Below are 27,823 nucleotides of genomic sequence, written 5' to 3' on the forward strand. Positions count from 1 at the left end.
CAGAAGCCACTTAAAAGTCTGGCCACAAACTTGCTTTTTCTGGGTTCTTTTGAAGATCAAGCTGGCTGAGGTCCCCTGTAACTTGCATATAAAGCAGAATTGTGTGTGTGTGTGTGGTGTGTGTGTGTGTATGCCTACAGCTCAGATGTTCAGTTGTTTGATGACTGCTTCTCAATGTCCAGAGCCTACCTCCTGGCAACATCACTATGAGTGTTATGTGTGTCAGGAAAGGGACACAGCTGGGGCATTTGGGGTTGGCAGCTGCTTTGTGGCTACAGCCTTAGCTTAAGTGTGGAATTAGAGAAGGCTCGTCTGAAAGACCATTTCAAGCCAGAGACACTAGGCATCAGAGGGACCCAGCAAATTTTATGTCTCAACATTCTGAGTCTCCCTTTCTCCTGCTCCCCTTGTACCCTTTCTCACCCAGCACTGTCCTTTCACTTGGTCCCTCTAGACTACAGTCTCTTTCTTCATAAACTATTTTTTTCCATCAGTCAGAATAGGCTGCTGTGGCTCATGCCTGTAATCCCAGCACTTTGGGAGGCCGAGGTGGGCGGATTGCTTTTGGCCAGAGTTTGAGACCAGCCTGGTCAACATGGTGAAACCCCATCTCTATTAAAAATACAAAAAAAAATTAGCCAGGCATGGTGGCGGGCACCTGTAGACCCAGCTACTCAAGAGGCTGAAGTTGCAGTGAGCTGAGATCGTGCCACTGCCCTCCAGCCTGGGCGACAGAGCCCTCAGAAAAAATAAAAATAAAAATAAATTTAAAAGTCTCAGAAAAGAATATCCATTCCGTTGGAGGCTACTCAGCATTTCAAGAGCAGGGAAATCTGCTCTTTATCTTTTCTCCATCCCAAATAACTCCTTTCTTGAAAACAGCTTTATTGAGGTATAATTTGCATACCATAAAATGCAATCATACATTTTCATCACCCCAAACATATCCTCTGTTCCAATTTGCAGTCACTCCCCTTTCCAACCTCGGGACCCAGGGAACCACTATTCTACTTCCTGTTTCTATAGATTTGCCTTTTCTGGACATTTCCTGTTAATGGAATCTTACCGTATTTTTTTGTTTGTTTGTTTTTTGTTTTTTTTTTTTGTTGTTGTTTTTGTCTGGGTGTTTTTATTTAGCATAGTGCTTTTGTTAATCCATATTGTAGAATTTATCATTCCTTTTTATTGCTGAATAACATTCCATGGTATGAAGGTAGCCACTTGTTTATCCATTCACCAGCTGATAAACATTTGGGTTGTTTCCAGCATTTTGGGGGGATGAGGTTGTTTCCAGTTTCCATTTCAAATAACTCTCAATTGTTTTTAATTGTTCTGCTCTATCCACCCCATCCATATCATTTCTCCTCAGAATCCCTTCTATGCAACAGGAGAGGTTCAGATACTAGGCACTTCCCCAAAATAAATAAAAATAAGAAAACCTGACAAATGTTCACCACACCTACAACGGAATTCTATATTTTAAGTGAATATGCTATAAACAAAGATTCAAATAACTTCCACTTATAATGCAAATAAAGACTTCTTTTATGTTTGCTAATTACATTTATCCTTTATATGGAAATAATTTTAAAATGAAGAAAATGTAGATACAAGCCACATATAACATCCATCAGATACTCAGATGTACAAGTGCTAATATTCAGAGTAAAATGTGAAACTTGGATAGTACGGTCTAAATCTTTATGTGCCCTCCAAAATCACATGTTGAAATTTTCAGCCCAAGGGTGATGGTATCAGGAAGTGGGACCTTTGGTGGGTAATTAAGTCATAAGGACAGAGCCCTCATTAATTGGGACTAGTGCTCTTATAAAAGAAACGCAAGAGAACACCCCTCCACCCCTTCTACCCTGTAAAGACACAAGGAAAACATGGCAATCTATGAACCAGGAAGTAGCAGACAACAAATCTGCCAGTGCCTTGATCTTGGACTTCCCAGGCTCCAGAACTGTGAGAAATAAGCTTCTGTTGTTTAAGCCACCAGTTTATAGGATTTTGTTATAGCATCCTGCATGGACAAAGACAAATGGAGTAATGAGGATTGTTGAGGGTGAGAATTCCTTTTTGCTGCAAGCACATAATCTCACTTTGATTATTATGGTTAATCATAATCTAGGAAGAAAACATATTTGTAATTCTCAAATCATTCAGAAAATTATAATACATATTTATATGTGTGTATGTACATTTATATGTGTATATACAAAGAGAGAGGGGAAAAAAAGCAAATGTGGCAAAATATTAATAATTGGTGAACCTGGGCTGGTGCAGTGGCTCATGCCTATAATCCCAGCACTTTGGTAGTCTGAGGCAGGCAGATCACTTGAGGTCGGGAATTTGAGACCAGCCTGGCCAACATGATGAAACCCTGTCTCTACTAAAAATACAAAAAAAAAAAAAAAAATAGCCAGGCATGGTGTGTTGTGTGTTGCACACTTCTAGTCCCAGCTACTAAGGGGGCTGAGGTGGAGGATCGCTTGAACCCGTGAGGCAAAGGCTGCAGTGAGCCAAGATTGCGTTACTGCACTCCAGCCTGGGTGACAAAGTAAGACTCTGTCTCAATAAATAATTAATCGGTGAACTCAGATGAAGTATATAGGGCAATTCTTTGTGCTCTTCTTGCATTTTTTTCTATACATTTGCAATTATTATTTTTCTATTTTTTGAGACAGAGTCTCTGTCACCCAGGCTGGAATGCAGTGGGACCATCTTGGCTCACTGCAACCTCCGCCTCCCAGGTTCAAGTGATTCTCCCACCTCAGCCTCCCAAGTAGCTGAGACTACAGGCATGTGCGCCACCGCACCTGCTAATTTTTGTACTTTTTAGTAGAGACGAGGTTTCACTATGTTGGCCAGGCTGGTCTCGAACTCCTGACCTCAGGTGATCCACCTGCCTTGGCCTCCCAAAGTGCTTGGATTACACGTGTGAGCCACCATGCCCAGCAGCAATTATTTTTAAATAAAAAGTTAAAATAAATTTCCCCCAAAAGAGTGGAGAAAGTTCATTCTCATTCAATCTAAACAGTTTGTCTCTAGCTGGAGCACCAGGAGATGCTTCCCTGAGTCAGTACCAATAGATTTGGGAAGTACCACATGACAGTCTTTAGTTTCCCTCAATTGTCTATTAAGAATCAAATTTCCATGGTATTAAAGGTGGCTTGAACTCATTTAGCTTTTTGTCTTATATAGCTTCGGGAGCCTTGAATATCATCATCTTGAATATATAAGCCACAATGTGAAGTAGTATATTTGTTTCTTGGTTCTGAATGAATCTCTTCCACATACATCAAGTGGAACTACCTTCCTCATAGTCTTTAATCTGCAAAACGTTACTCTGCTCCCTCCCCCATTTTCTTCCCTGTGAGACAGTGTGCGCCTCTTCACACCCAAAAGTGATGCTTGTTGAGACTTAAGGACATTTCATCCTTAAGTAGTTACTGGGAGTTACTGTGCCTTGCTGGAATAAGGTGTTGCCCCAATTTACTGTTCTATAGGAACAACTACTTCCCAGAGGTAAAAGGAAGGAAAGCAAAAGGAAATAGAAATTTAAACAAAGAAATCCAGCACCACTGACCACTGTCCCAATAGCTATACTGATCAGCACTTATTTATTGAGTTCTAGGACACTGAAGAATTTTAAAACATCAGACCCTTCTTTAGTTGGGAAAAACTGGTGATAGCACAGTACCAGAATCCAGAGGTCTGAATGCAGCAGCATACTCTCCTGTATATCATGCTTTAGCTTTTCTGACTAGCCACACTCAATGTAGCATGTATCTTCATATCAACCCCCAAACACCGTTCTCTGAACATTTTGAGCTTCTCTAATCCCCCCCCGAGTATCCATTGCTTATTTTAAATTTTCAGGGCTAGTTCCACCAAATCATCTTATCTGAGAATTTTTTATTTCTAGAGACAGAAGATTACTCTGTCTCTAGACAGAGTGTGTACGCCATCATGCCTGCCTTATTTGTTTGTTTGTTTGAGGTGGGGGCGGGGGGGTTCTCACTTTGTTGCCTAGGCTGGTCTCGAACTTCTGGCCTTAAGCAATCCTCCCGCCTCCACCTCCCCAAAATCTGGGATTACAGGCATGAGCCAGTGTGCCCAGCCCAAAATTTTTTTTACCAACTTTAAAATATAATTTTAAAAAAATCTTAAATGCCTTCCACATAGATATTGTTGATTTTTCTTTCATTTCTCTTGTCACGGTAAATCCTCTAGGAATGCTCTCTGAAAAGCAGCCTAATTCATCATGCAGTTGCCTTCATCACCATCACTTGTTGAAAAGTCTTATTAGTATGTAAAGCAGTTCTAATTTGGAGCTCTAAAATTACCTCTAAAAACTCATAATAAACTGAGTCATCCATAATTAGATTTTTTTAAATAAGACTTCTAACTTGTTTTCATTCTCCAGCTGTGTTTGATCTCAGCCAGCTGTTGATGGGACTGAGGTGGTTGTAAGGGTTGGGGAAAAGAAGAGGAAGCTCATCTCTGCAGAGTGGGTGGGGGAAGCTTTAGTTCTCAGTTTAAAACAGTGGTTCTCAAAGTGTGGTCTCCCACCCTGCAGCATCAGAGTCTCATGGGAACTTGTTAGAAATGATTTCGTGGGTCCTACTCCAGACCCACTGGATCAGGCCATCAGGTGAAGTTCAAAGAACTTGGTTCAGATGTAGTGTTCACTAAATTACAGACTGTAGTCAAGATTTTAGGAACAGCTGGTTGAAAATAATTGCCTTGACTGGCTCTAGTGACCCCCAAGGAACATACACCACTTACATGTATGTTCTCTTCATTCATCATTTATGGGTATATTTGTATTACTCCACAGGGCTGACGATTTGGTATTAGACTTGCTAATAAGCAGCAGCCATGTGGTCCTGCTATCTGACAGTCAGTACAGTCACAAGTATATTGTATGCAGCAGAGAAGAGCTTAACAGCCAGCCTCCTTCCACATTCTGCTCTCAGGAAATAAGCAAGGGGAGGATCCAGAGGTGTCATTTGACACTGACGACGCAGTACTTATTTCCTATGCAAAAGAGCCCAGGCAGGAAGACAAACCTAAATAAGAAGCTAACTTCTGTAAGAAGCTGTAAAAAGAGTGATGCTGGCAGCTGCCTTTGCAGACTCTAACTCCAGCAGCATGAATGTATCCTTTGCTCATCTCCACTTTGCCGGAGGGTACATGCCCTCTGATTCCCAGGACTGGAGAACCATCATCCCGGCTCTCTTGGTGGCTGTCTGTCTGGTGGGCTTCGTGGGAAACCTGTGTGTGATTGGCATCCTCCTTCACAATGCTTGGAAAGGAAAGCCATCCATGATCCACTCCCTGATTCTGAATCTCAGCCTGGCTGATCTCTCTCTCCTGCTGTTTTCTGCACCTGTCCGAGCTACAGCATACTCCAAAAGTGTTTGGGATCTAGGCTGGTTTGTCTGCAAGTCCTCTGACTGGTTTATCCACACATGCATGGCAGCCAAGAGCCTGACAATCGTTGTGGTGGCCAAAATATGCTTCATGTATGCAAGTGACCCGGCCAAGCAAGTGAGTATCCACAACTACACCATCTGGTCAGTGCTGGTGGCCATCTGGACTGTGGCCAGCCTGTTACCCCTGCCAGAATGGTTCTTTAGCACCATCAGGCATCATGAAGGTGTGGAAATGTGCCTCGTGGATGTACCAGCTGTGGCTGAAGAGTTTATGTCAATGTTTGGTAAGCTCTACCCACTCCTGGCATTTGGCCTTCCATTACTTTTTGCAAGCTTTTATTTCTGGAGAGCTTATGACCAATGTAAAAAACGAGGAACTAAGACTCAAAATCTTAGAAACCAGATACGCTCAAAGCAAGTCACAGTGATGCTGCTGAGCATCGCCATCACCTCTGCTCTCCTGTGGCTCCCCGAGTGGGTAGCTTGGCTGTGGGTATGGCATCTGAAGGCTGTAGGCCCGGCCCCACCACAAGGTTTCATAGCCCTGTCTCAGGTCCTGATGTTTTCCATCTCTTCAGCAAATCCTCTTATTTTTCTTGTGATGTCGGAGGAGTTCAGGGAAGGCTTGAAAGGTGTATGGAAATGGATGATAACCAAAAAACCTCCAACTATCTCAGAGTCTCAGGACACACCAGCTGGCAACTCTGAGGGTCTTCCTGACAAGGTTCCATCTCCAGAATCCCCAGCATCCATACCAGAAAAAGAGAAACCCAGCTCTCCCTCCTCTGGCAAAGGGAAAACTGAGAAGGCAGAGATTCCCGTCCTTCCTGATGTAGAGCAGTTTTGGCATGAGAGGGACACAGTCCCTTCTGTACAGGACAATGACCCTATCCCCTGGGAACATGAAGATCAAGAGACAGGGGAAGGTGTTAAATAGATTTAGTTTCAAAGCAAAACAAATTGTGATTATTGTGTTTACTTGTACTGCTGCTTATCAATATTGCTGACTTTACAAACTGTAATACAATTATTGCCATTAGGAATTACAAAAATATTTCACAATCTACACTCTCCAAATGTGCAATGTGGTAAGTAGAGAACCATGTTAGAAGTAATAATTATGTTTCAGAATTAGAACCTGGCTTCCCAAACAATTTAAGTGTTGTGTAAAGACGTTGCTGTCAAAGTGATTAGATAGCCCAGCTATTCTGTCATTTGTTCACAATGGTTTCACTGGGTACCCCCTAGGACTAGCCCTGTAGTGGACCGGCTGGAGCCTGGAGTAGAGGTTCTGTCAAAGTTGAGCCCCTCTACCTTCAGTTTCATCCTGGACCTGCTAGTCCTAATTTTACCTACCAAATTGTATTTCACATAACCAAAGCTCAAAATCTACTTTCACTTGAGATTTTTAACACATTAATGATAAATTTTAATGAGTTATCTTCATTTACTTAATAAATGTTAATTTACTTGATGAAAAGTCCGTATCATAATGTTCATGACTGAAGGTCAAAGAAAAAGAAACAGCACCTTATTCCAATTCTGGACTAATTTCAACCCATGGCTGGTTCTAGCTAAGTTTAAATAAATTCCAACTTATACTAAAGCCTGCTTCAGTGAACTTTTTAAAGCTACCTGAATGAGTCTTCAGTTTCTGAGAATTTTAGCAGCTTTCCAATGACTTTCAATAGTCTGATATAGGGGAAAAAAGTACTTTAAAAATACCCTCTCTTCACTTCCAAAATGTGGGACAGTTATTTTTCTATAAGCAGAAATGTGTTCCTCTTATTATCTCCTTTCTCCCAAGATAAACCATGGTTAATGATATAGGTATAGATTACTCCTCAAATATAATAGAAGATGGAGATGGTGATCTTTCTTGTTAATGGTACTAAACTTACCCTCACCCATAACGTTGAACTTCAACCCTACTCAACTTTTAAAATACTATAGGATTTCTAAGTTATAAAAATAATCGAGCAACCTGAGAAAGAGACTGATGTCAAAAAGAGAAAATCCAACAAACACAAGACAGAATTTGGTTAAGAATACAAAATAAAAAGCATAAGGGCAATGCAGAAAGAAAAGCAGTAAAACTGTGTACCCAGACATATGGTAAAATTTGAGTAATAGGCAATAACCATTCATTTTATAGCAAGGTAAAACATACCCAGTAAAACATGATTATGATACATTTCTTCCCCTTTTAAGTATAATGATATTTGTCCATGATGCTTGATTACTTTGTTATGGAACTCGGGTATTTTCACTGAAAGGTTTCCTCAGAACAGAAAAAATGCCTTTAGGGCAAACCAAGCAATGCAGAATCTGAAATATAAAGAATATGTTATGGGAAAAAAAAAGATGTTGTTTTTTATGTTGTGTATGGGTTTCCGGATTCTTTGCTTCTTCATAAGTGGTCATAGTTTGCTTTTTAACACAGGAGGTAGGCTATATTTTTTTACTTCCTTCAATACAAATTTCATGTAAAGCTCATGTATTCAAATATGGTAAAATGTAACCCAAGAATCCAAAATCTTGTTTTGTGATATGGTAGTTACAGAAAGGATTATCATTGCCTGTGATTATTTGAATTAATAGTTTTTATGTTCACTATATGGAGTAAATTTAGGATGTAAGCTTCTAGGGTTTGACACTTTACACTTGTAAAGAAATAAAAATAATTACGTTTTACTTCAGATAGTTTCTGGAGATTTAAAGCTGTCTGTCTTGAATTATCATTCCAAAATCATTATTAGGAACAATGGAGCTTTACGGAGCTGTTTGACCTTAACACTGGAACATGTCTCAGAATAAACTTATTTTCAGAGTTTGCTAACAAGCACCAAATCAAGATGCAGACACTGGAACAAAGAGTAATCACAACGAACCTTTCATTAAGAACCTGATACACAAAGTAAGTCCTGACTTGATCCCTTAAAAAATCTGCTTAGAGAAGGTTGATTTGTGTCTTATCTGCTCAAACCCGGATACTTTTAAGACAAAAGTAGGAAATTAGAAGAGATATCGCCAAACTGTTTCCTTCTCACTTCTCTACTATGAGAAACAATGTAGTAAGTGGACAAACAATACTATGTGGAATTCAGAATAACAAAATAAGGCATTCTGGAAACTTTACCCTTGTGAGACAGTCATATTTCTACATACTACATTACAGTTGTGCTCCTCTTGGCAAGCACTTCAGTTTCATTCCTCAGAGTACTTAAAAATCACTCAATGAACTTATAAAATGAACTACAAAGAAAGAGAAAAAAGGAAACAAAAGAAGGCCAGGTGTGGTGGTTGACGCCTGTAATCCTAGCACTTTGGATGGCCGAGGTGGGAGAATGGCTTGAGGCCGGAGTTTGAGACCAGCCTGGGCAACAGAGTGAAACCATTTCTTTTAAAAAAAAAAAAAAAAAAAAAAAAGCCAGACATGGTAATGCGGTAATGCATTCCTGCAGTCTCAGCTACTCAGAAAGATCACTGAAACCAGGAGTTCAAAGTTACAGTGAGCTATGATGGCACCACTGCACTCCAGCCTAGGAGACAGTAAGATCCTTTGTACTAATTAAAAGAAAAAACATATCCTGTTTATCAACTTTATAGCTGAAGACCTTAGTCTGATCAATGCCAGGTTCCTACACACAGAGTTCACAAAATTTCTATGACACTTAATAGATTTAAGCTAAGAACCATATAACATGAATGTGAATGTGTGTGTCTGTGACTATACACACAACATACAAACACAGATCTGTTGGTATTCCTTCTTTCCAGGATTTGTTACAATCATAGTGGGTACGAGATAATGGAAAATAAATTATTCTATTAACATATATATTTTCTTAAACATTTTATTTATGTGGCACTCTGAAGTGAGCAATCTATGAGGGGATAAAATAAAAAGATTTGTTTTCAACTCGGGAGGTAAAACTAGGTATATCAATTTGGAACCGATTCATGGTGTGATGCACACGACATGTTGAAAGAATGCCAAAAAGGCATAAACCATCATACAGTACAAAGGACGAAAAACAAAAAAAACCCCAGCATCTTCTTGCTGTGAGGCAATAAGGCACTGCTAAAAGACTTGAGCACCAAAATGATTCTCTACAAATTCTTTCCTTTTTATACTGCAATACTGATTATATTCAAACCTTTAAAAACTAGGCAATACTTAAGATTTAGAGTCAACTTACTTTGTGTGAAATTCTATTTGCTGCTTTTTTAAAAATCAGGTTAAAATAAGCTCTTAAACATTAAGTAACAATAATCATATACAATACAGATATATAAAAAGGGTTGGTTTATTGTAGTTCAAATACATAAACTGAACATTCAAACATCTTAAAATTAAACTTTAGCAACAAAGTTTAACATTCAAACAGGAGTATAGTTTACAAGAAACACCCAGAAAGGTAATTTGTTGTCTAATCCAGAATATTGATAAAGATCACTTAATGGTGAATAAAATATGTTTAACCAGTGGTTCTATTCTGGCCAACATGTTAGTTATGACCGTGGTTCCATACCTGAGAAGAAATTACTACATAAATCTTCTCTTAGGCTAAACAACAAGACTTGGTCTATAATTCAGAGGGGATAATCAAAGCACATAAGTGAACAAATAAAACTAATCTGATCTTTAGAGACAAAGGTAAAAGTATTGTCCATTATAATAATCGTAGCCTCTGGAAGATAAGAATTCAATTTTCAGTGTCTTCTCTTTTACCCGCTTTAAAAAAAAAAAAAATCAAAACAAAACAAACCCCAACTCAGGTTTTCTTGGAGTCTGTGGTATTTGCATCTGGCAAGTTCAAGCCACAAAGGCTCTTACTTCTTGCATGTATTAACACTGCTAGGAAGAACGTCACCAAGTCACTGACTTCCACACCTCATAAAAGGATGAATTTTAGCTTCAAGATTTTAAGATTTACTAGAGACAGCCTATATTTGAGTATGTATGTCAGTCATGCCACACAAAGAAAAGCATAAATATTTCCAAAGTGTTCTGTTCAGAAACTGTTCACAAATGCTTCTCCTTCTGTTTGTCAGATGGTTTTGCAATAGGTTGACTAATGCACATATATGTAAAAACCTGAAAATTGGCTCATGCAAGCATTTTGAATAGATACCCCTGTGGAAGAGTATTTAGAATTATTTTGTTGATCGTCTTGTGGGCTCTGATGCTGTGGGTGGTGGGGGTGGACCCCGGCGATCCAGGTCATCAACATATGCCACAATCAGTTTACGTCTCTCCTCTGGCACACAGTCCAGTACTAAATACCGTTTGTCATTCTGTAAAATTTTTTCTACATCTTTCAGGTGCTGATCAGATTCTTGGATTAATTTTTTGGATCTGAAATAAGAAAAAGAAGTCCAAGAATTACTGACTGCTGTTCACAGGTCTTTCAGAAATGAGCTGGAAATGTCCATCTAGTTCCTAATTGTGTTTCCACTTTTTTTTTTTAAGAAAAATTTCACTGCAGTGGTCACCTTTGTAAGTCGCCTCAGCAAAGACTCCAAGGAGTGAAAGGGCCTCAGAAGCTGAATTACCCTCCCACCCCTAGTGGTGGTCCCTCCAGATCAGGGCTGAGGGTGGGTGGGTAAATCTTGCCCGTGCTGTACCTGTTCTGTGGATGAACAGAGGACTTCAGTCTGCGGGGCTGCCAATCCCAGCATCTTTCACAAGCTTTCACTTTCACATCTTTCACTAAATTAACTATAAAAATGTAGAAAGAAGTCTTACTTCACATCTAATTTAAAAGCCCAAGCTGATGCAAAACATTAAGGATCCTGACCAAAAAATCCAAATGACAAAATATCTAAAAACCACACCCTCAGCACTATCTAGCCTCCCGTGCACATACCCTTTATTAAGATGTTTCAAATTTCTCTCTTAAAGAAGAAAAGCTGGAGCATGAAACAAAAATAGTTTCCTGCATACTGACTGGTAAGCAATGCAAAATTGTTTTCCTGATGATAAATTGTTAGGGGTGAAGAACTGTTGGGTTTGCTACAGAGAAATCTTGTTTATAGGCTCTAATCTCATAATTTACAATTTGTATTTAAATGTACCCAGCAAAATGCTTTCCTTTGAGGGGGGAAAAAAAGTTTATGCTGAGCTTACATAGATGATTTCATGCTTTAACCACACTGAATAGTCTTCAGAGGAGGCAAAGATAACTGATAGTGAAAGATTATTTTAAAAGACTTTTCATGAAATACAATTCTTATATAGTTGAGGGTATTCCTAAAAAAAGCAGTGAAGTAAAAAAAAAAAATATGTATTAAAAACTGGATGGGTGGGTAACACAAAATAAGAATTGACATCTGGGCCCTTTCTTTAAAAAAAAAAAAAAAGTATGGTAGATATGGGCTGTATTTGACTTTGGACAGAAGTTGGCATCTTCTTATCCCTAAAAATTAATAATGTGTGTGAATGCAAAGAATGCTCTGACCATTAGAGTAAAGACTAGTAAAGAGAATGACTGCCAATATGAAACATTTCATTGCACACACCTATATGTTATAAATTTGGTCTCTTTCAAAAGTGTCCTGAAGTCAGCTTTGGCTGTGATATATTTGTCTCTGATATATTCTTCAAATTCTCTTTGCTTTTTCTGTTAAAAAAAAAAAAAAAAAAGTTAAGATTATGGAAATAAAGCCCACTAATTCCAAAATAAACATCAATTATTTATTAAACAGTAATGTTTAAGTCACATAATAAAATTCAAATTTCAAAAGAAAAAGGCAACAGGGTACATTTTGTTCATATATAAAATTCATTAAAGCACATAATCTGCAATGTTCATTTTTGTGTCATACAGAAAGAATGAGGAATCATAAATTAGTAGTGGCTGAAACTTAAGCACTTCCTATGCGCTACACTGCTGAGCATTTTATGAGGATCATCTACTTCAATCTTCATAACAACCTCATGAGGTGGACACTTAAAAATAAGGATATTAAGGATTAAGTGTTCACTTCCTGCACACTGTATTTTTAACTTCAAGAACAAAAACAGTAATTTGTGGATACAGCAACTGTAGGTTAACACTCAAAACTTAACTTACACAGTACTGAGCATTTAGCTTTCCAGCAAGCCAAAAGTTATAAGATGAATCAACTCTTTGGACTTAAAAAAGACTTTATTATCAATTCTAAACAGTCAGAAAAGTTGGAAACTGAGACTGGGTCTACCCCTCTTTCCCAGTCATGCATATTTTATGGTCCAAACATCTACAATCCAATAGACTTTGAGGGGGAAGAGTATTAGATTTATGAGTTTTTATAAAAGATGCCCAGACCTAGAGAAACCAATCAGGAAAGGGGAATGATGTAAAAGAAAACAAATAAAAGGCCGAGGGATAAAATGAACTGTAGTAAACAACACTTTTCTTAACATCATTCACTGTTTCAGACCTTGAAGCATATGAGAACTAGCGATCTCGTTACAGGGTTCTGTTAGTCAGGCTTAAGAGTCAAGTGCTTTGATAGTTTGGTACCAATTGCCAGCCTAAATATGTCTGTCTAGTGGTACCTGACTAAAATAAAACTGCAGCTTCATCAAACCTCTAAGATCCTAAAATACAAGCTTCACCCCAAGCATTAAAATGTTAAACTTTCTATTGTGCTCTCTTGCTAATTTATCATGCAAGAAACAAAACATGAACTTAAAAATCAGATTCATTTCTCATACACTTAAAAGTAATTCACTTAAAACAATCAACTTCATATTTAAGTATTTATAAATTGATAGTAAATCTTGACACAAAATCCCCTTACCCTGTCACTGGAGGAGAACTTAATACACCGAGGATCTTCCTTAATGATTTTTTTTACTTCTTTCCACGTGGATGTTAAGGTAATCTTTGAAAAGACATGTGAATAAAAAATATAAATACAACTCACTTTTACTTAGGGGGTCAAACTGCAGCACATATGGTACATAATATTACACACTGACCTGCGATCTCTTGTAATGCCCAAGCGTAACTGGACTAGTTAGGGACAGGGAAGCAGCGTTAATGCAATTTCTTTTTGTTGGCTTGCCACAAGAGTTATTTTCATGGCCATACTTTCAAGGTGGCCTAAGACAATCACCTGCAAACCCTGTATTTACATGGGCAAACATCGTAACTTCTGAAGAAACCATCACCAAAAAGAGAGCAGATAAAAAGGAACAAAACCTGGATAACAAAGTGTACAAACTGCCGAACAAGAGGCCACAGTACCAAATTGAAAATGGATCAAAAGAAGAAATTTGCTAAATCTATTATCAGGAGGGATCACTGACCATACAGCTAAGGACATTTTGAATTACTATAGGAGCGGTTATGAATGTGAAAACTAGAAAGAATAGGAATTTCTAAATAATTAAGAATACCATAATTTTTTTAAATCAGAGAATTGTCATATAATGAAATCCAGTAATGAATCTAAAGACCATGACACTAAAAATAATATCAATGCTTTGCTTTAAGAAATTACTAACAAAGATTCATCCAGATTAAAATGAGAAAAATAAGAGACTCTTACCGCAGAAGTTTCATCCAGAAGTTGCCTAAAGTGCTCCCTCTTTTTTTTGGTAAGTGCTTCAATGTGTTCATTAAAAAGTTTCTCTTTCTCCTCTCTTTCCAATAAGGATCCAGATTCCCAGCGGTGATCTTTTCGGAGGGTCCTACGAGTATCAGACCATGACACATCTGAAGAACGTACCTGAAGAAAAAAAATTATATATATATATCACCAAAGAGACTTATCTGAATGTCTATTTGCACTCCATGTCCACTGCAGCATTATTCACAATAGCCAAGATATGGAATCAACCTAAGTGTCTATCAACAGATAAATGGATAAAGAAAATGTAATAAATATACACAATGGAGTACTACTCAGCCTTAAAAAAGAGGAAAATTCTATTCATTTGTGGCATGGATAAACCTAGAGGACAATATAAGTGAAATAAGCCAAGCACAGAAACACAAATACTGCATAGTCTCACATTTGTGGAATCCGAAAAAGTTGAACTCATAGAAATAGAGAGTAGATAGATGGTCACCAAAGTCTAGGGGGTAGGAGACAGGACAAGGGAGAGAATGAGGAGTTACTTGTGAAGTTTCAGAGAGACAGCAGGAATAAGTTTTGAGATCTACTGTACACCAGGGTTAACTAAAGTCAATAATGTATTCTATATTCAAAATAACTGACAGCAAATTCCAAATGTTTCACCACAAAAAATTACAAGCAAACAAAGTGATGAATATGTTAAACAGCTTTGGTTTAATCATTCCACATTATCTACCTATATCGAAACAGCAACTGTACCCCATAAGTATATACAATTATGATTTCTCAAAACAATTTTTAAAAAGAAGACAGCATAACAGAAGGCATAACAGGTCAGGCTGGCTCACCAACCAGCAAAAAGATATGCTTCATTGGTGGTAATGACATTAAAAGTTAAGCCACACTACTGCCAATGTGAAGAAACACAGACTAAAATGATAGGTAAGAAAAGAAAAATATAAAAACATTTATTTAACCAACACTTACCAAGCATCTAAATACAAGTCAGATAAATACCGTGCTTCACAGTAAGATTACAAAATAAGTAAGACGCTATCCCTTCCTTCAAAGAGTTCACTTAAAAAAGCAGAAAAAAAAGGATAAAAAGGGCAGGCGCGGTGGCTCACGCCTGTAATCCCAGCACTTTGGGAGGCGGGTGGATCACCTGAGGTCAGGAGTTTGAGACCAGCCTGGCCAACATGGCTAAACCCCATTTCTACTAAAAATACAAAAATTAGCTGGGTGTGGTGGCACGTGCCTGTAGTCCCAGCTACTCAGGAGACTATGGCAGGAGAATCACTTGAACCCAGGAGGCAGACGTTGCAGTGAGCCAAGATCATGCCACTGCACTCCAGCTAGGTGACAGAGACTCCATCTCAAAAAACAAACAAACAAAAAAACCAAAAAGGATAAACATGTAAGCAAATAACTGCAAGTACAGGTAGTAAGTGCTGCAGAGTCATATGCTGAGCACAAGGGTGGTCTAAGGAACAGTGAGATCGAATCTGCCTAGATGGGTCAGGAGTAGCCTCACAGGAGAGATACTTGAGTGTACCCCTGAAGAACGAGAAAGTCTGTCACTGCAACAGGAACACTTCCAAATCATTTCAGGTAGAGGGACTGCCATGAGCAATGGAAGGATGGTATGGTTCATTAAGCATGTTCAGCAAGGTTACAGTTCAAGGAGCAAATGAAGAAAGCAAAGGTGCTTAGGAAATATGAAGGTGGGAGGTAAGAAATGAACCATCTTTTATATTATGCTAAGGAGGCTGAATGTGACCTGCAGGAAACTGCTGGGAGTACAGAGAACCTTCATCCCCTGCAAGTAACCGGGAGAGTGACAAAATTAGTTTCGTTTTTTATGAAGATTTCTGTGACTGCAATAGAAGAGACAAATTTGCGGGAATGTTAGAGGTAGGTAGAGAAATTAAATTAGGAAACTACTGTAATTGTCCAGGGTGTAGGACAAGGTTGTCCAACCCGTGGCCCACAGGCCACATGCAGCCCAGGATGGCTCTGAATGTGCCCCAACACAAATATATAAACTTTCTTAAAACATTATGAGATGTTTTTGTCTTTTTTTTTTTTTTTTTAGCTCATCAGCTATCATTAGTGTTAATGTACATTTTTCTTTTTGAGACGGAGTCTCACTCTGTCACCAGGCTGGAGTACAGTCGCACAATCTTGGCTCACTGCAGCCTCCGCCTCCCAGGTTCAAGTGATGCTCCTGCCTCAGCCTCTCACGTAGCTGGGACTACAGGCACACACCACCACACCGGGCTAATTTTTGTATTTTTACTAGAGACGGGGTTTCACCATGTTGGCCAGCCTAGTCTTGAACTCCTGACCCCAAGTGATCTGCCCGCCTTAGCCTCCCAAAGTGCTGGGATTACAGGCGTGAGCCACCGTGCTCAGCCATGTTAGTGAACTTTATGTGTGGCCCAAGACAATTCTCCTTCTTCCACTGTGGCCCAGGGAAGTCAAAAGATTGGATACCCCTGGGTAGAGTAAGAAACAGATGCAAGGGAAGAAATCAGAAGTGACAAGAGTAAAAAGTTCCACTGAAAAAGAGAAAAGAAATAGCATAGGAGAGATGTGACAAAGAGAAGCCACCCCCAACTCCAAAAAATATTAGCAAGTAGGACAGTAGTCTGGGGGCATTCACTGTAGGGACAAAAAAACCCTACATACCTCAACAACCATGAGGGGTAAGGGAGAAAGATTTACAACGAAGTTTCAGGGTATCTCCTGGGGTCAGTTACACTTCCAGTCCTCAATCTCATACCATCTACAAGTATAACTGATCATCACAATGATGGCCCTAAATCATCAACAAGAAAGTTAAATTGTGTTCAGCACATTTTATTTCTCACTATGGCAGGTAAGTGTGTGGTATGTCAACTTTCATCAAGAATGATAAATAACAAAGTTGTGAGACTAAATGATTATGACTTTCCATATACGCAAAATGCCTAACTTCTGAATTTGTTAAATAACTAGAGTTTTTTCCTATAGTAACAGTACCAATACCAAGTATTCAATTTTTAAATGCTTTATAATTTAGCAAATTATCTCCCTCAGAATTGAATAACATTAAAATATTCATAACAGTAATATAATAAATTTCCAATATCCAGTACGTTAGAGAAAAAAAGTAAAATATTAACATATACCATATCAGACAGAAGAGCTTTGAAATTCTGGATAGCTTCTTCTCGTTTGTGCTGCTCTCTCTCTCGATCTATTTCTTTTGTTTGTTCTGAACGAGCCTTTTGAACCTCCCTTTCTCGTTCTCGAAGGCTTGCCTCAATGCGGGCTTGCCTTTCAAGCTCCTTTTCTTTTTCTGAGTCTAAATTCTGTAAAAGTAAAAATTACATTATCCTTCTTACCAACTCCATCAAAATATGTTTTTACAGAATAACCAGCTTGCCAAATAAAAAATTCCAAATCTAGTTTTTGCCCAGAATATACCTAAACACTGTGTATCTCTCATCTCCAAATCAACTAGACTCTCATGTTAAGAATACTAACAAGAAAAATTCCAAACCCCCAATAGAAAAATCCCCAACAACAACATATACCCTTAACACAAGTTAGAATTGTATTATTCAATGAAAGTAATACAGGCCGGGCGCGGTGGCTCAAGCCTGTAATCCCAGCACTTTGGGAGGCCGAGGCGGGCGGATCACGAGGTCAGGAGATCGAGACCATCCTGGCTAACCGGTGAAACCCCGTCTCTACTAAAAAAAAACACAAAAAACTAGCCGGGCGAGGTGGCGGGCGCCTGTAGTCCCAGCTACTCTGGAGGCTGAGGCAGGAGAATGGCGTGAACCCGGGAGGTGGAGCTTGCAGTGAGCTGAGATCTGGCCACTGCACTCCAGCCCAGGCAACACAGCGAGACTCTGTCTCAAAAAAAAAAAAAAAAAAAAAAAAAGAAAGTAATACAAGTAAACACAACAGTTACCTTGGCTATTTTTTCAATGTACTGTTTGAAAAGATCTTCTCTCATTGATGAACTATCTACTGCTTTGTAACGTGGATCACTTTCTACTTTGTCTTTTACTTTGCTCCATCGAGACTGACTGTCCAAGTGATGATTAGATAACAGTTCAAAGAAATCCGATTTAATCTGTATTTTGAAACAGGTAGTGGGATGGGAGGGAAAATAATGTACTATGAGAAATTCATCATATCTTAAATATTTACAACTAGAAAAAAATTCACTTACCTTAAATATGAGAATAACTTTTAAAATACAGGCATTTAGAGTAGAATGAATTACAGTAAAAGAAAAGATCAGAAGTGTTCTTTTACTAGAAATGTAAACATCAACAAGCATATAGGCTTTCATCTAAAATTTGCCAAATTCAAGATAAATAATACGTTATAAAGAAATTATTCAAATATAGAAAAAGGCTTTTTCAGATTATTGATAACTTCAGATCTCAGAACTGCCATGTATTCTTAGGGAATATAAATTTACATCGAGCTGCATTTATTTTTAGCTAAGAGTCAGGCTTATGAGCTGACAATACTTTAATATCAACATGGTAAAAATGATTTATTTAAAAAACTATATGGATAAAAATTTTGGCCATTGAAATTAATAAGACATTTAAAAATCACTGCAAGTCATTACAAACTTATACTGTGAAATGTCTAAAATCAAAATGGGGTAAAAATTTGTATTTTGGTGAAAAAAAGGCAGTTGTACACCTTGATATGTGAGAAAGTTATAGAATTTCTATGTTCATAATTAACCATTACTAAAAAATTGTATTCATATCTTCTATACTTTTTAGCATTAAACATGTATGCCTATACACATTACAAACTCAGAATGTAAGTGTTTATCCAGTATTATACTCAACTGAAATACCAAGTTAATAACATTATACCAAAGGTATTAAACATTAATCCTTCAAGTATCAACATATACAACTACTTAAAACCCCTCTCCAAAACTGTATTTCTTATTTATTTAAATAGGTGAGGAAAGGAGTAAATGAGATAGTTATTTTTATGTATGCCTGAGGGCCTAATTGTTTTAAAATTTAATCCCACGTATACTACTTTGTACTTCTACCACAGAAGATACCCAAGATAACCAAGGTCATTTCAACAAAGATTCTGACCATATTAAGAACCCCTCCCTTCCAGTAAGAACTGAATATGGACCTTCCCACCTGATCAGGGGAATCAGGATTTAAAATGTGTGTGCACAAAAATATATGAATCATTCCTTCTGCCTAGCCTAACACTATCATTTCCCCTTACAACTTCATTTCTCCTACTGGAGGATTAAAAGTGAGACTGAGGCCAGGCACAGTGGCTCATGCCTATAATCCCAGCACTCTGGGAGGGTGAGGTGGGTGGATCACCTGAGGTCACAAGTTGGAGACCAGCCTGAAAAACATGGTGAAACCCCATCTCTACTAAAATTACAAAAAGTTAGCTGGGTGTGGTGGCAGATGCCTGTAATCACAGCTACTCGGGAGGCTGAGGCAGGAGAATCGTCTGAACCTGGGAGGCAGAGGTTGCAGTGAGCCGAGACTACACCACTGCACTCCAGCCTGGGCAACAAGAGCGAAACTTCATCTCAAAAAAAAAAAAAAAAAAAAGTGAGGTTGATGTCCTTTCTGAAAAATACTTTTAAGGTTGTAAGAAACAGAATATCTGCATCTGAAATGTTTCTAAAGACAAGAGCTAATCAGCTGTGGATTTCTCCACTACTAAAGTTGGCCTTTCACTTTGAACTAGTAAGAAATACTCATAAACCCAGTATTTCCAGACAGTGATTAAGAAACCACCTGATGTAGTGATGTAACTTAAATTTTTCTGTTCATCTTGCCTACTTTTTATCTGACATGATGAACACCAAATTCCTAGATGTGTTTGACAACTGGAAGGCAAAATTTACAAAATTTATGTTAAATAAAACATGCAAGTTATATCAAATAGGAATCTTTCTAAGCCACAGGAATTTGTATTAGCTTAAAACAATTTTCATATGTTAGACATGAAACCTATAAAGTAAGGATTATCATATAGGTTTTTAAATGTGTGATGTATAAACAAGTGAACTTTAAATAAAATTAAACTTTAACTTCCTTTCATTGTGGACATTACCATGACAGGTTATAAATGGCTTACTAAGGCTATCAGTATGAGAACAATTGCCTGACAACTGCATAAATGTCAAAAAATGTCATTTACCATTAGCTGCAATTCAAGGCCTTATTATTCTCCCCATTCCTTACTATAATGAAAATAATTTATTCACAGGAAATTTAAAAGAGAGGGAAGAGAAAAATATGTCAATTTCGTAACAGTGGATTAACTCCAACTACGTACAACCTCAAATGTGCTGTACAAAAGGTAAAGTATTTGAACCACAATTTTATAAAAATTGGTTATAATATTACAATAAAATAGCTTAAGAATAGCTACTTTGGCAAACAAAATAAGTAGACTTTTTTTTTTTTTTTTTAATCCCATTCTGTTGTCCAGGCTGGAGCGCAGTGGAACCATCAAAACTCACTGCAGCCTTGACCGTTTGGGCTCAAGCGATTCCCCCACTTCAGATTCCAGAGTAACTGGAACTACAGAAGCACATCACTACAACCAGCTATTTTTTTGTTTTGTTGTAGAGATGGGGGTCTTGCTATATTGTCTAGGCTGGTCTCAAGCAATCCTCCTGCTTCAGCCTCCCAGAGTGCTAGGATTATAGGCATGAACCACCGCGCCTGGCTGATAAGTAGACTTTTAAAGGCATTTTTTAATAAAATGGAAAACTAGTAGTAAAACCATGAAAATGATGCTCTTACTGTGAGAATGACTCTACCTTGAAAATGTTACTTAAGAAAAACAAGAATTTCACCAGAAGTCAATGTTCTTCACAGGTTTTCAAAATTAGTTTTAAAATTAGTTTTAAACCTTTAGTATTCAGCTATTGATTCAGCTATCACAATGCTGCAAAGACCAGCTGGAGAATTACAAGAACAAGGAAATAAATTCTAGTACCATGCTACTGGTACTGCTCTTGCTATCTAATTACACAGTTCCAATGTGATTTTTTTTTTAAGTATACACAATATACTTAAGAACAGTATAAACAATACAGTGGAAGTCATGAAAGAAAAATAAAACCCCATAAACCAAATGTGCTCAAAATGTGAATATAAAATCCACTATATTTAAACCCTTACTTTAAAGATTTCTGCTTTGATGGCCTAGTTAGTCATTGATTTTGCATTCTTTAAATTGGCTGAGAAAGCTTCACTTTAGCAATTTCCTGCCTTTTTTTCTTTAATCTAGTAATGGTATAAAGCCAAACCTGTAATTTAGAGAATTAAGATTTTTATAGTCAAAATAAAATAAAGCTGAATATATTAAATATTAGATTTATTTAATTTAGATGTCATATCTATTTAATTTCTTTTTTTAAATTAACACATTCTGGGCACAATTCTCATCACTTCATAAGGAAAAAAGACTAAAAAAATGTAAAGTACCGGAACTGCGGGAGGCTAAAGTCACCACACAGAGATACCAATTCTTTCCTCACTAGGAAATCCCATAACACTTTGCGTGTCAGTGATTGACAGCTGTCACTGAACTGATTGACAGGCCGCACAGCACAAAACTGTAAAGTCTATCCACTTGTTATAAAACAGAATACATAAAATAGTTATAAAAAAAGTGTTTAGAAAAAGAAAATCAGTTACAAATGCAAAGATAAATACATTTAATTTGTATAAAAGCAATCATACAAAATCAAACAATCACTTATTTACTTGATTTTCTTAAACAGGTTATTCTAAAAGTCAAAAGTAGCAAATAATTCATTAATATGATTCTAATTCAACATACAAAATTATGTAGTAGAATTTGATTTTACACATTTCCTCTGAGAAGCATAATCATTTTTTAAGTAAACAGTGAAACAATTCTGGAAAACTCACTTGGAAGCCAAATAAGTCGGATAATTAGGAAGTTTCAGACATTTCTGATAAAAGCTGTTTTAGCTAATACTGTTACTATTTTGAATGAAAGAGACTTCTTCCCAGGAGTAGCATTACTTTCAAACAACATTCCTTAATAGAACTTGTAATATTATAACTTTCTAGAATAAGAGGTAATTGTAAATGTCAAGAATATTAGGCTCCAGAGGTTATTTTTCTGCATTCACAAAGCATACCGGGACACTAAGGAGAGTGGCTGCATGTTTTGATGGTTCACACACCACTGGGGTCATCTCCCTACTATTTTGCCTCCCCAGTGGTAAGCTCCTCTCCACTCCTGACACTGCTATCAAATGACATTTGGAATTCATTCATCTTTAATAGCTGACCTTTAATTCTGATAAGCAGTAATTTATATGTAAGATATGTTTACTGAAAGATTAGAAAGTCACTAAAATGCTGTCTTTTAGAGGGCAAAAAAGATAAAGAAGCTCTTTGAAATTCAAATATTACCACCTATAAAGAATCCTGAAATCTTAGAAGGCACCACCGAGCAGGCAGTCCTAACAACCCGTTCTGAGTTTACCAGGCATCTTAATAATATAATTTAAAGCTAAAGTATATAGTTTAGTGAAGCTACTAAAATAAGCATTACTTAAGTAAAGTGATAGAATACATACATACATAAATAATTAAAAAGCTAAAAGAACAGTCCATGTAGGTCCTATTATTTACGCTGATGGATAAGGTTAGAAACATTAACATCAGCACAGTCCTTTCCCATTCACACTCCCATCAATCACACCACTGGAACTAAAACCATCTTACCTTCTCACCTCTGGTCTTCGAATCTTCTTTCTCTTTCTTCCTAGCAGCAGCCACAAACTCATTAAACAAGGCTTCTCGGTCTTTCATCTTTTCAATTGCTTTGAATCTTGAATCTTTAGCATGCTTGGCTGCAAATTCACTAAAAGTTGCTCTGTAACAAAATTACAAGTGTGCTAACTTTGGCAGTTACTTCTGCTTGTATAAAGGCATAGCAGAAGATACCATTTTTCCAACAAGAGTATATGACAAAGAGACACAGGGACTCAACATCTACCTAACAGTGAACAGTTAAGTTTCAGAAAGGAGTAAAAAGAGGTAATGAGCAAAAATGTGGTTAAGGGATTTGTATGCTATCAGCATAGAATTAGAATATTTATTATAAAAAAAAAGAGAGAGATCACAGAGTAAAGAATTTGCATGCCTCAAGAGGCAAGAGCTCATCAATTTTTACTCTAAGATGAAGCTGAGTCCTGCCTCCAACCATAATAGAAAAATTCTTATTGGATTAGCTGTCTTTCCACACACGACTATAAAACTGGACAGAAGCATATGAGACAACTCATTTCAAGGAGTAGACAACAGAAAGAGTAAGACTGAAATGCCTGAAAGAAGGGAAATTTATGAGGCGCAGAGAGAGCTCAAGTCCAAATAGAGTACCGTAGGCTTAATGAACTGGAGGAAGCAAAGACTAGAGCTTGGGTGAAGAGGAATCTATTAAAGAGAGGGTACCCAAGAAAAATCTGACTTAGCGATTACTCATGAGTCCACAGCTAGGCCAAGCTGTATAACAGCAGGGAAAGATCACTCTCTGTATCAGGCTACTACAGGATTAAGAGCATAGAAGAGATAATATAATGCCTCTTAAAAAAAATAATAAAACTGTTATTATTACACTGAAAGAATCAAAGAAAAACAGGTTCAAAGAACTGAAAACATGATCTAAAAAATGAATGAACAAATAAGGAGTTTTGGCAGAGACGCAGAAAATAATAAAAATAACCTAAAACTAATGAAAAAAAATTAACTGGATAGGATTAACATGAGAGTTCACAATAGAATAAAAAGTCAATTATATGAAGTTAGATCACTAACAATCATCTAATCCAAAGAGGAGACAGAAAAAAGACTGAGGTAGAGGAAACAGTCTCAGGGACATGTGAGATAATATCAAACACTAATATATGTGTGATTATAATCCCAAAAGAGAAAAGAATGAAGGAGGGAAGAAAAAATACTAGCCAAAAACTTCCCAAATTTGATGGAAAACATCAATTTATAAATTCAAAAAGCTCAGCAAACTCCTAATAGGTTAAATGAAAGGATGAGGCTTATGAGGGCTAATGAGCCTACGTTTTAAAAAAGAAGTTTCTCCATAAATAAAAGGCATTATAAAGCTTTCATATATTTGGTATATATTTTAAATATTTGAAGCTTTCACCAGTGGCGCGATCTTGGCTCACTGCAACCTCTGCCTCCAGGTTCAAGCAATTCTTCTGCCTCAGCCCCCCAAGTAGCTGGGACTACAGGTGTCCACCACCACGCCTGGCTAATTTTTGTATTTTTAGTAGAGATGGGGTTTCACCATACTGGCCAGGCTGGTCTCAAACTCCTGACCTTGTGATCCGCCCACCTCAGACTCCCAAAGTGCTGGGATTACAGGCGTGAGCCACTGCGCCCAGTCAAGAATTTACTCTTACAATTAACAAGCCTATACTTAGCATGGTTTTAGAAGAAAAAAATAAAGATTAGCCCATTCAAAAACTATTTAGCGGCCGGGCGCGGTGGCTCAAGCCTGTAATCCCAGCACTTTGGGAGGCCGAGACGGGCGGATCACAAGGTCAGGAGATCGAGACCATCCTGGCTAATACGGTGAAACCCCGTCTCTACTAAAGAATACAAAAAACTAGCCGGGCGACGAGGCGGGCGCCTGTAGTCCCAGCTACTTGGGAGGCGGAGGCAGGAGAATGGCATAAACCTGGGAGGCGGAGCTTGCAGTGAGCTGAGATCCGGCCACTGCACTCCAGCCTGGGCGACAGAGCCAGACTCCGTCTCAAAAAAAAAAAAAAAACTATTTAGCTATTTAAATGCAAAAATAAAAAATTCTCTTATGTGTTACAACACAGATTATATTTTTAATTATAAACAAAAAACTGGCCAGTTAATCTCAATTTTGAACTTAAAACATCAACTGAAGGTTAAACGTATCACTCACAGCTAACATTTATTATTATTATTATTATTATTATTATGTATTTCTTGAGTTTGAGACGGAGTCTAGCTCTGTCCCTCAGGCTGGAGTGCAGTGGCGTGATCTTGGCTCACTGCAAGCTCCGCCTCCCAGGTTCACGTCACTCTCCTGCCTCAGCCTCCTGAGTAGCTGGGACTACAGGCGCCACCACGCCCGGCTAATTTTTTTGTATTTTTTGTAGAGATTGGGTTTCACCATCTTAGTCAAGGTGGTCTCCATCTCCCGACCCCATGATCCACCCACCCTGGCCTCCCAAAGTGCTGGGATTACAGGCGTGAGCCACCATACCCAGCCAACATTTATTATTTTTAAGCTTTGCTGACCAAGGCTAGATTCTAATAATCTTTTGTATGTAACCAATACTAATCATAATATCTAACCTTAATTCAACATTTTTAACAAAGAATATACTGCAAATCTGGTTTGAACAATAGGTACATACCAATAATAAAATGGCATGGTAAAATAAAAATGTATATTCCAGAAAAGGGATCATATGCAGTCCATTAAATGTTTTATTTTCATGATAAATTAAGCACTTCACTTTATAATTTTAAGATAGAAAAAGCAAGTATAGGTTGGGTATCCCAAATTTGAAATCCAAATGCTCCAAAATCCAAAACTTACTTAGTGCCAACAAGACATTCAATTCAGATTTTTGAATTTGGGATGCTCAGCCAGTAAGCATAATACAAATATTCCAAAGTTAAAAAAAAAAAAAAAAAAAAACTGAAATCCAAAAGACTTCTGGTCTCAAGCATTTGGGATAAGGGATAATCAACCTGCGTTGCTATGATTAAACAATAAATTATGATTAAAGAGAAAACCTTTCAAAAAGTGGAATATCAATATGTAAAGTGATAACTGAATTATTTTAGACTTACTTCTATTACTTACAGGTAACAGGTAAAATATCTGACAGTTTTTATGAGAAAAGACTAAAGTGAACCTTTAGCATTAGATTCCCATGGAGATGTTTTCTTATGACTTGTTTCTTAACTGTGAAAAACTACTTTAAAACAAACAGGATAAAAAATATTTTGGAGGGAAGTGGGTAATGGTTAGTGGTGGGTGACAGGGAGATGGTAGTGACAAGAGACCGACCATGGGAGGTATGACTTAAATTTTCATTAAAAAGAAAAAAGACATACAAGACACAGGCACAGTTCAGTAATTTCCCCCTTTCTTTCCCGCTGGAACAAACTCTGGTGCTCTATATTTACTAGCTCTACTAAAAGGTTCTGCAATATTTCTCCCACTTAAAAAAAAATTAGGCCAACAGACAATATTTTCTCATTTTAAAGTTTTTCCTCCTTGCATTCTTCTAGGACTAAAAATGGTCTTAATTTCTATGCCAGAGTTGGATGTATCAATGTAACAATACAGGACAATGCCCTTAGTGCCTGATCGTTTCATTTTATGAAGTAACCTGCACAGTACAGATCACTTCAACAATTCTGCCTGCCTGAAAAGAACACCAGTAGAGTACTATGATATGGTAAGACTTAGATCTACTAAAGGGAAACCTCTTTGGAGTTTCAATTATTCATAGACCCATATGGAGTTTTAATAAATATATTCTGCTGAATGATTTGGAAATAAGCTGCAGACATCTTAAGACTTCACTCAGAAATATTTCAACATGGAACTCCTGAGAGTAAAGTCTTTTTCCTCCATAATCACAATACCCAAGAACATTACTATTTCTCTAATAACATCTAATATCCCATTCTTACCAAGTGTCCTCAATTGCTGCTCCCTCCCCCCGCCGCCAAAAGTCTTTCATAACACAGACTCAACTATTTTGACCCATGATTTCACTCATTCTTTTGACTCAGAAATAACTCAGGACTCCCTGCAAAGTCTGAACCTCTATTACCCCTGAAGAATATTACATTCTTCGTATCACAAACACTCTATTAGCTTTATTTTCTAAAACTTAAATACCATATTTCAAATATAAAATTATAATACTAAACATACCTTCTTAAACAACATCACTCTTGCCTACCTCCACAGACAAAATTAACTATTTATATAAGATGAACCTTTATAAAGTGCCATTTAACCAGAGACTCCATGATTCTACCCGACAGTTTTAGAATACTGAAGTATTCACAGTAACCTAACACCACTACTCTTACATCTAAGTCATAAATAAGAGTAATTCCCCCTGCCTATACAATTCTGTGCAACACTGAAATCTAGTTGAAATTCCAGCTTCACTTGGGCAAGCTACCTAATTTGCTTATCACATGTAAAACAGGTATCACATAAGTACCTAAATCAAACTACCTGTGCTGACGACTGAATATCTGTATGCATATATAAAAAATTGTATGCTTTCAGTCATGTTTACATGTATGTATAAATGCAGACATATATGTTTTAAAGTGCAAATAAGCACGTAAGATACCCAGTAACTATTATTATAAAGTTAGGCAAATAAATTTAAAATGTCTCACTGTCTTCAGCCCATTATATGTATTTAATACATATTATCAATCAACTGAAAATGTCAGACACAACCATTTCTAGACACTCAGAAAATTTTGAAACTGAAGTGGTAAAAGGTCCTTTACCACTTCAATTTAATCAAAATAATGTTCCTGCTCTGCAACTTATTATGTATAAATCTTTACAAAGATGGGGCACAGATTTTCTATCATATACTAGTTTCTAAAGAACTTATTCCCACAGGGAAGCACTGAAATCAAAGGTATCTTTCTTAGAGCATTTAGGATTCCTCTAAAGAAAACAAGTAA

General features: G+C 37.4%; 2 protein-coding genes across 6 annotated transcripts in view; one reads left to right on the forward strand and one right to left on the reverse strand.

Moving 5' to 3' along the window:
- The first annotated feature begins 5,040 nt into the window (after positions 1–5,040).
- GPR151 (G protein-coupled receptor 151) lies at positions 5,041–8,099 on the forward strand. Its single transcript, XM_033178630.1, has one exon. It carries the CDS (start codon positions 5,122–5,124, stop codon positions 6,379–6,381), a length of 1,260 nt encoding a protein of 419 aa, XP_033034521.1. The 5' UTR covers positions 5,041–5,121; the 3' UTR covers positions 6,382–8,099.
- A 1,637-nt stretch (positions 8,100–9,736) lies between these two features.
- Positions 9,737–27,823, reverse strand: part of TCERG1 (transcription elongation regulator 1) — a 60,170-nt gene continuing 42,083 nt past the window's right edge. For 3 of the 5 annotated variants that reach the window (XM_033180758.1, XM_033180762.1, XM_033180759.1), the window contains 7 exons: positions 22,811–22,961; positions 17,983–18,147; positions 17,192–17,374; positions 13,989–14,168; positions 13,236–13,319; positions 11,970–12,070; positions 9,737–10,806 (listed from right to left, as the gene is read on the reverse strand). In XM_033180758.1, the coding sequence (XP_033036649.1) occupies positions 10,605–10,806; positions 11,970–12,070; positions 13,236–13,319; positions 13,989–14,168; positions 17,192–17,374; positions 17,983–18,147; positions 22,811–22,961 (1,066 nt within the window). In that variant the 3' untranslated portion in view covers positions 9,737–10,604. Of the gene's footprint in view, positions 10,807–11,075; positions 11,170–11,969; positions 12,071–13,235; positions 13,320–13,988; positions 14,169–17,191; positions 17,375–17,982; positions 18,148–22,810; positions 22,962–27,823 lie in introns of all 5 variants that reach the window. The other 2 variants (XR_004430013.1, XM_033180761.1) reach the window with 2 other exon arrangements.

The sequence above is a fragment of the Trachypithecus francoisi genome, unplaced genomic scaffold (genome assembly GCF_009764315.1).
Source record: "Trachypithecus francoisi isolate TF-2019V2 unplaced genomic scaffold, Tfra_2.0 Lachesis_group2, whole genome shotgun sequence".
NCBI classification, from domain to species: Eukaryota; Metazoa; Chordata; class Mammalia; order Primates; family Cercopithecidae; genus Trachypithecus; species Trachypithecus francoisi.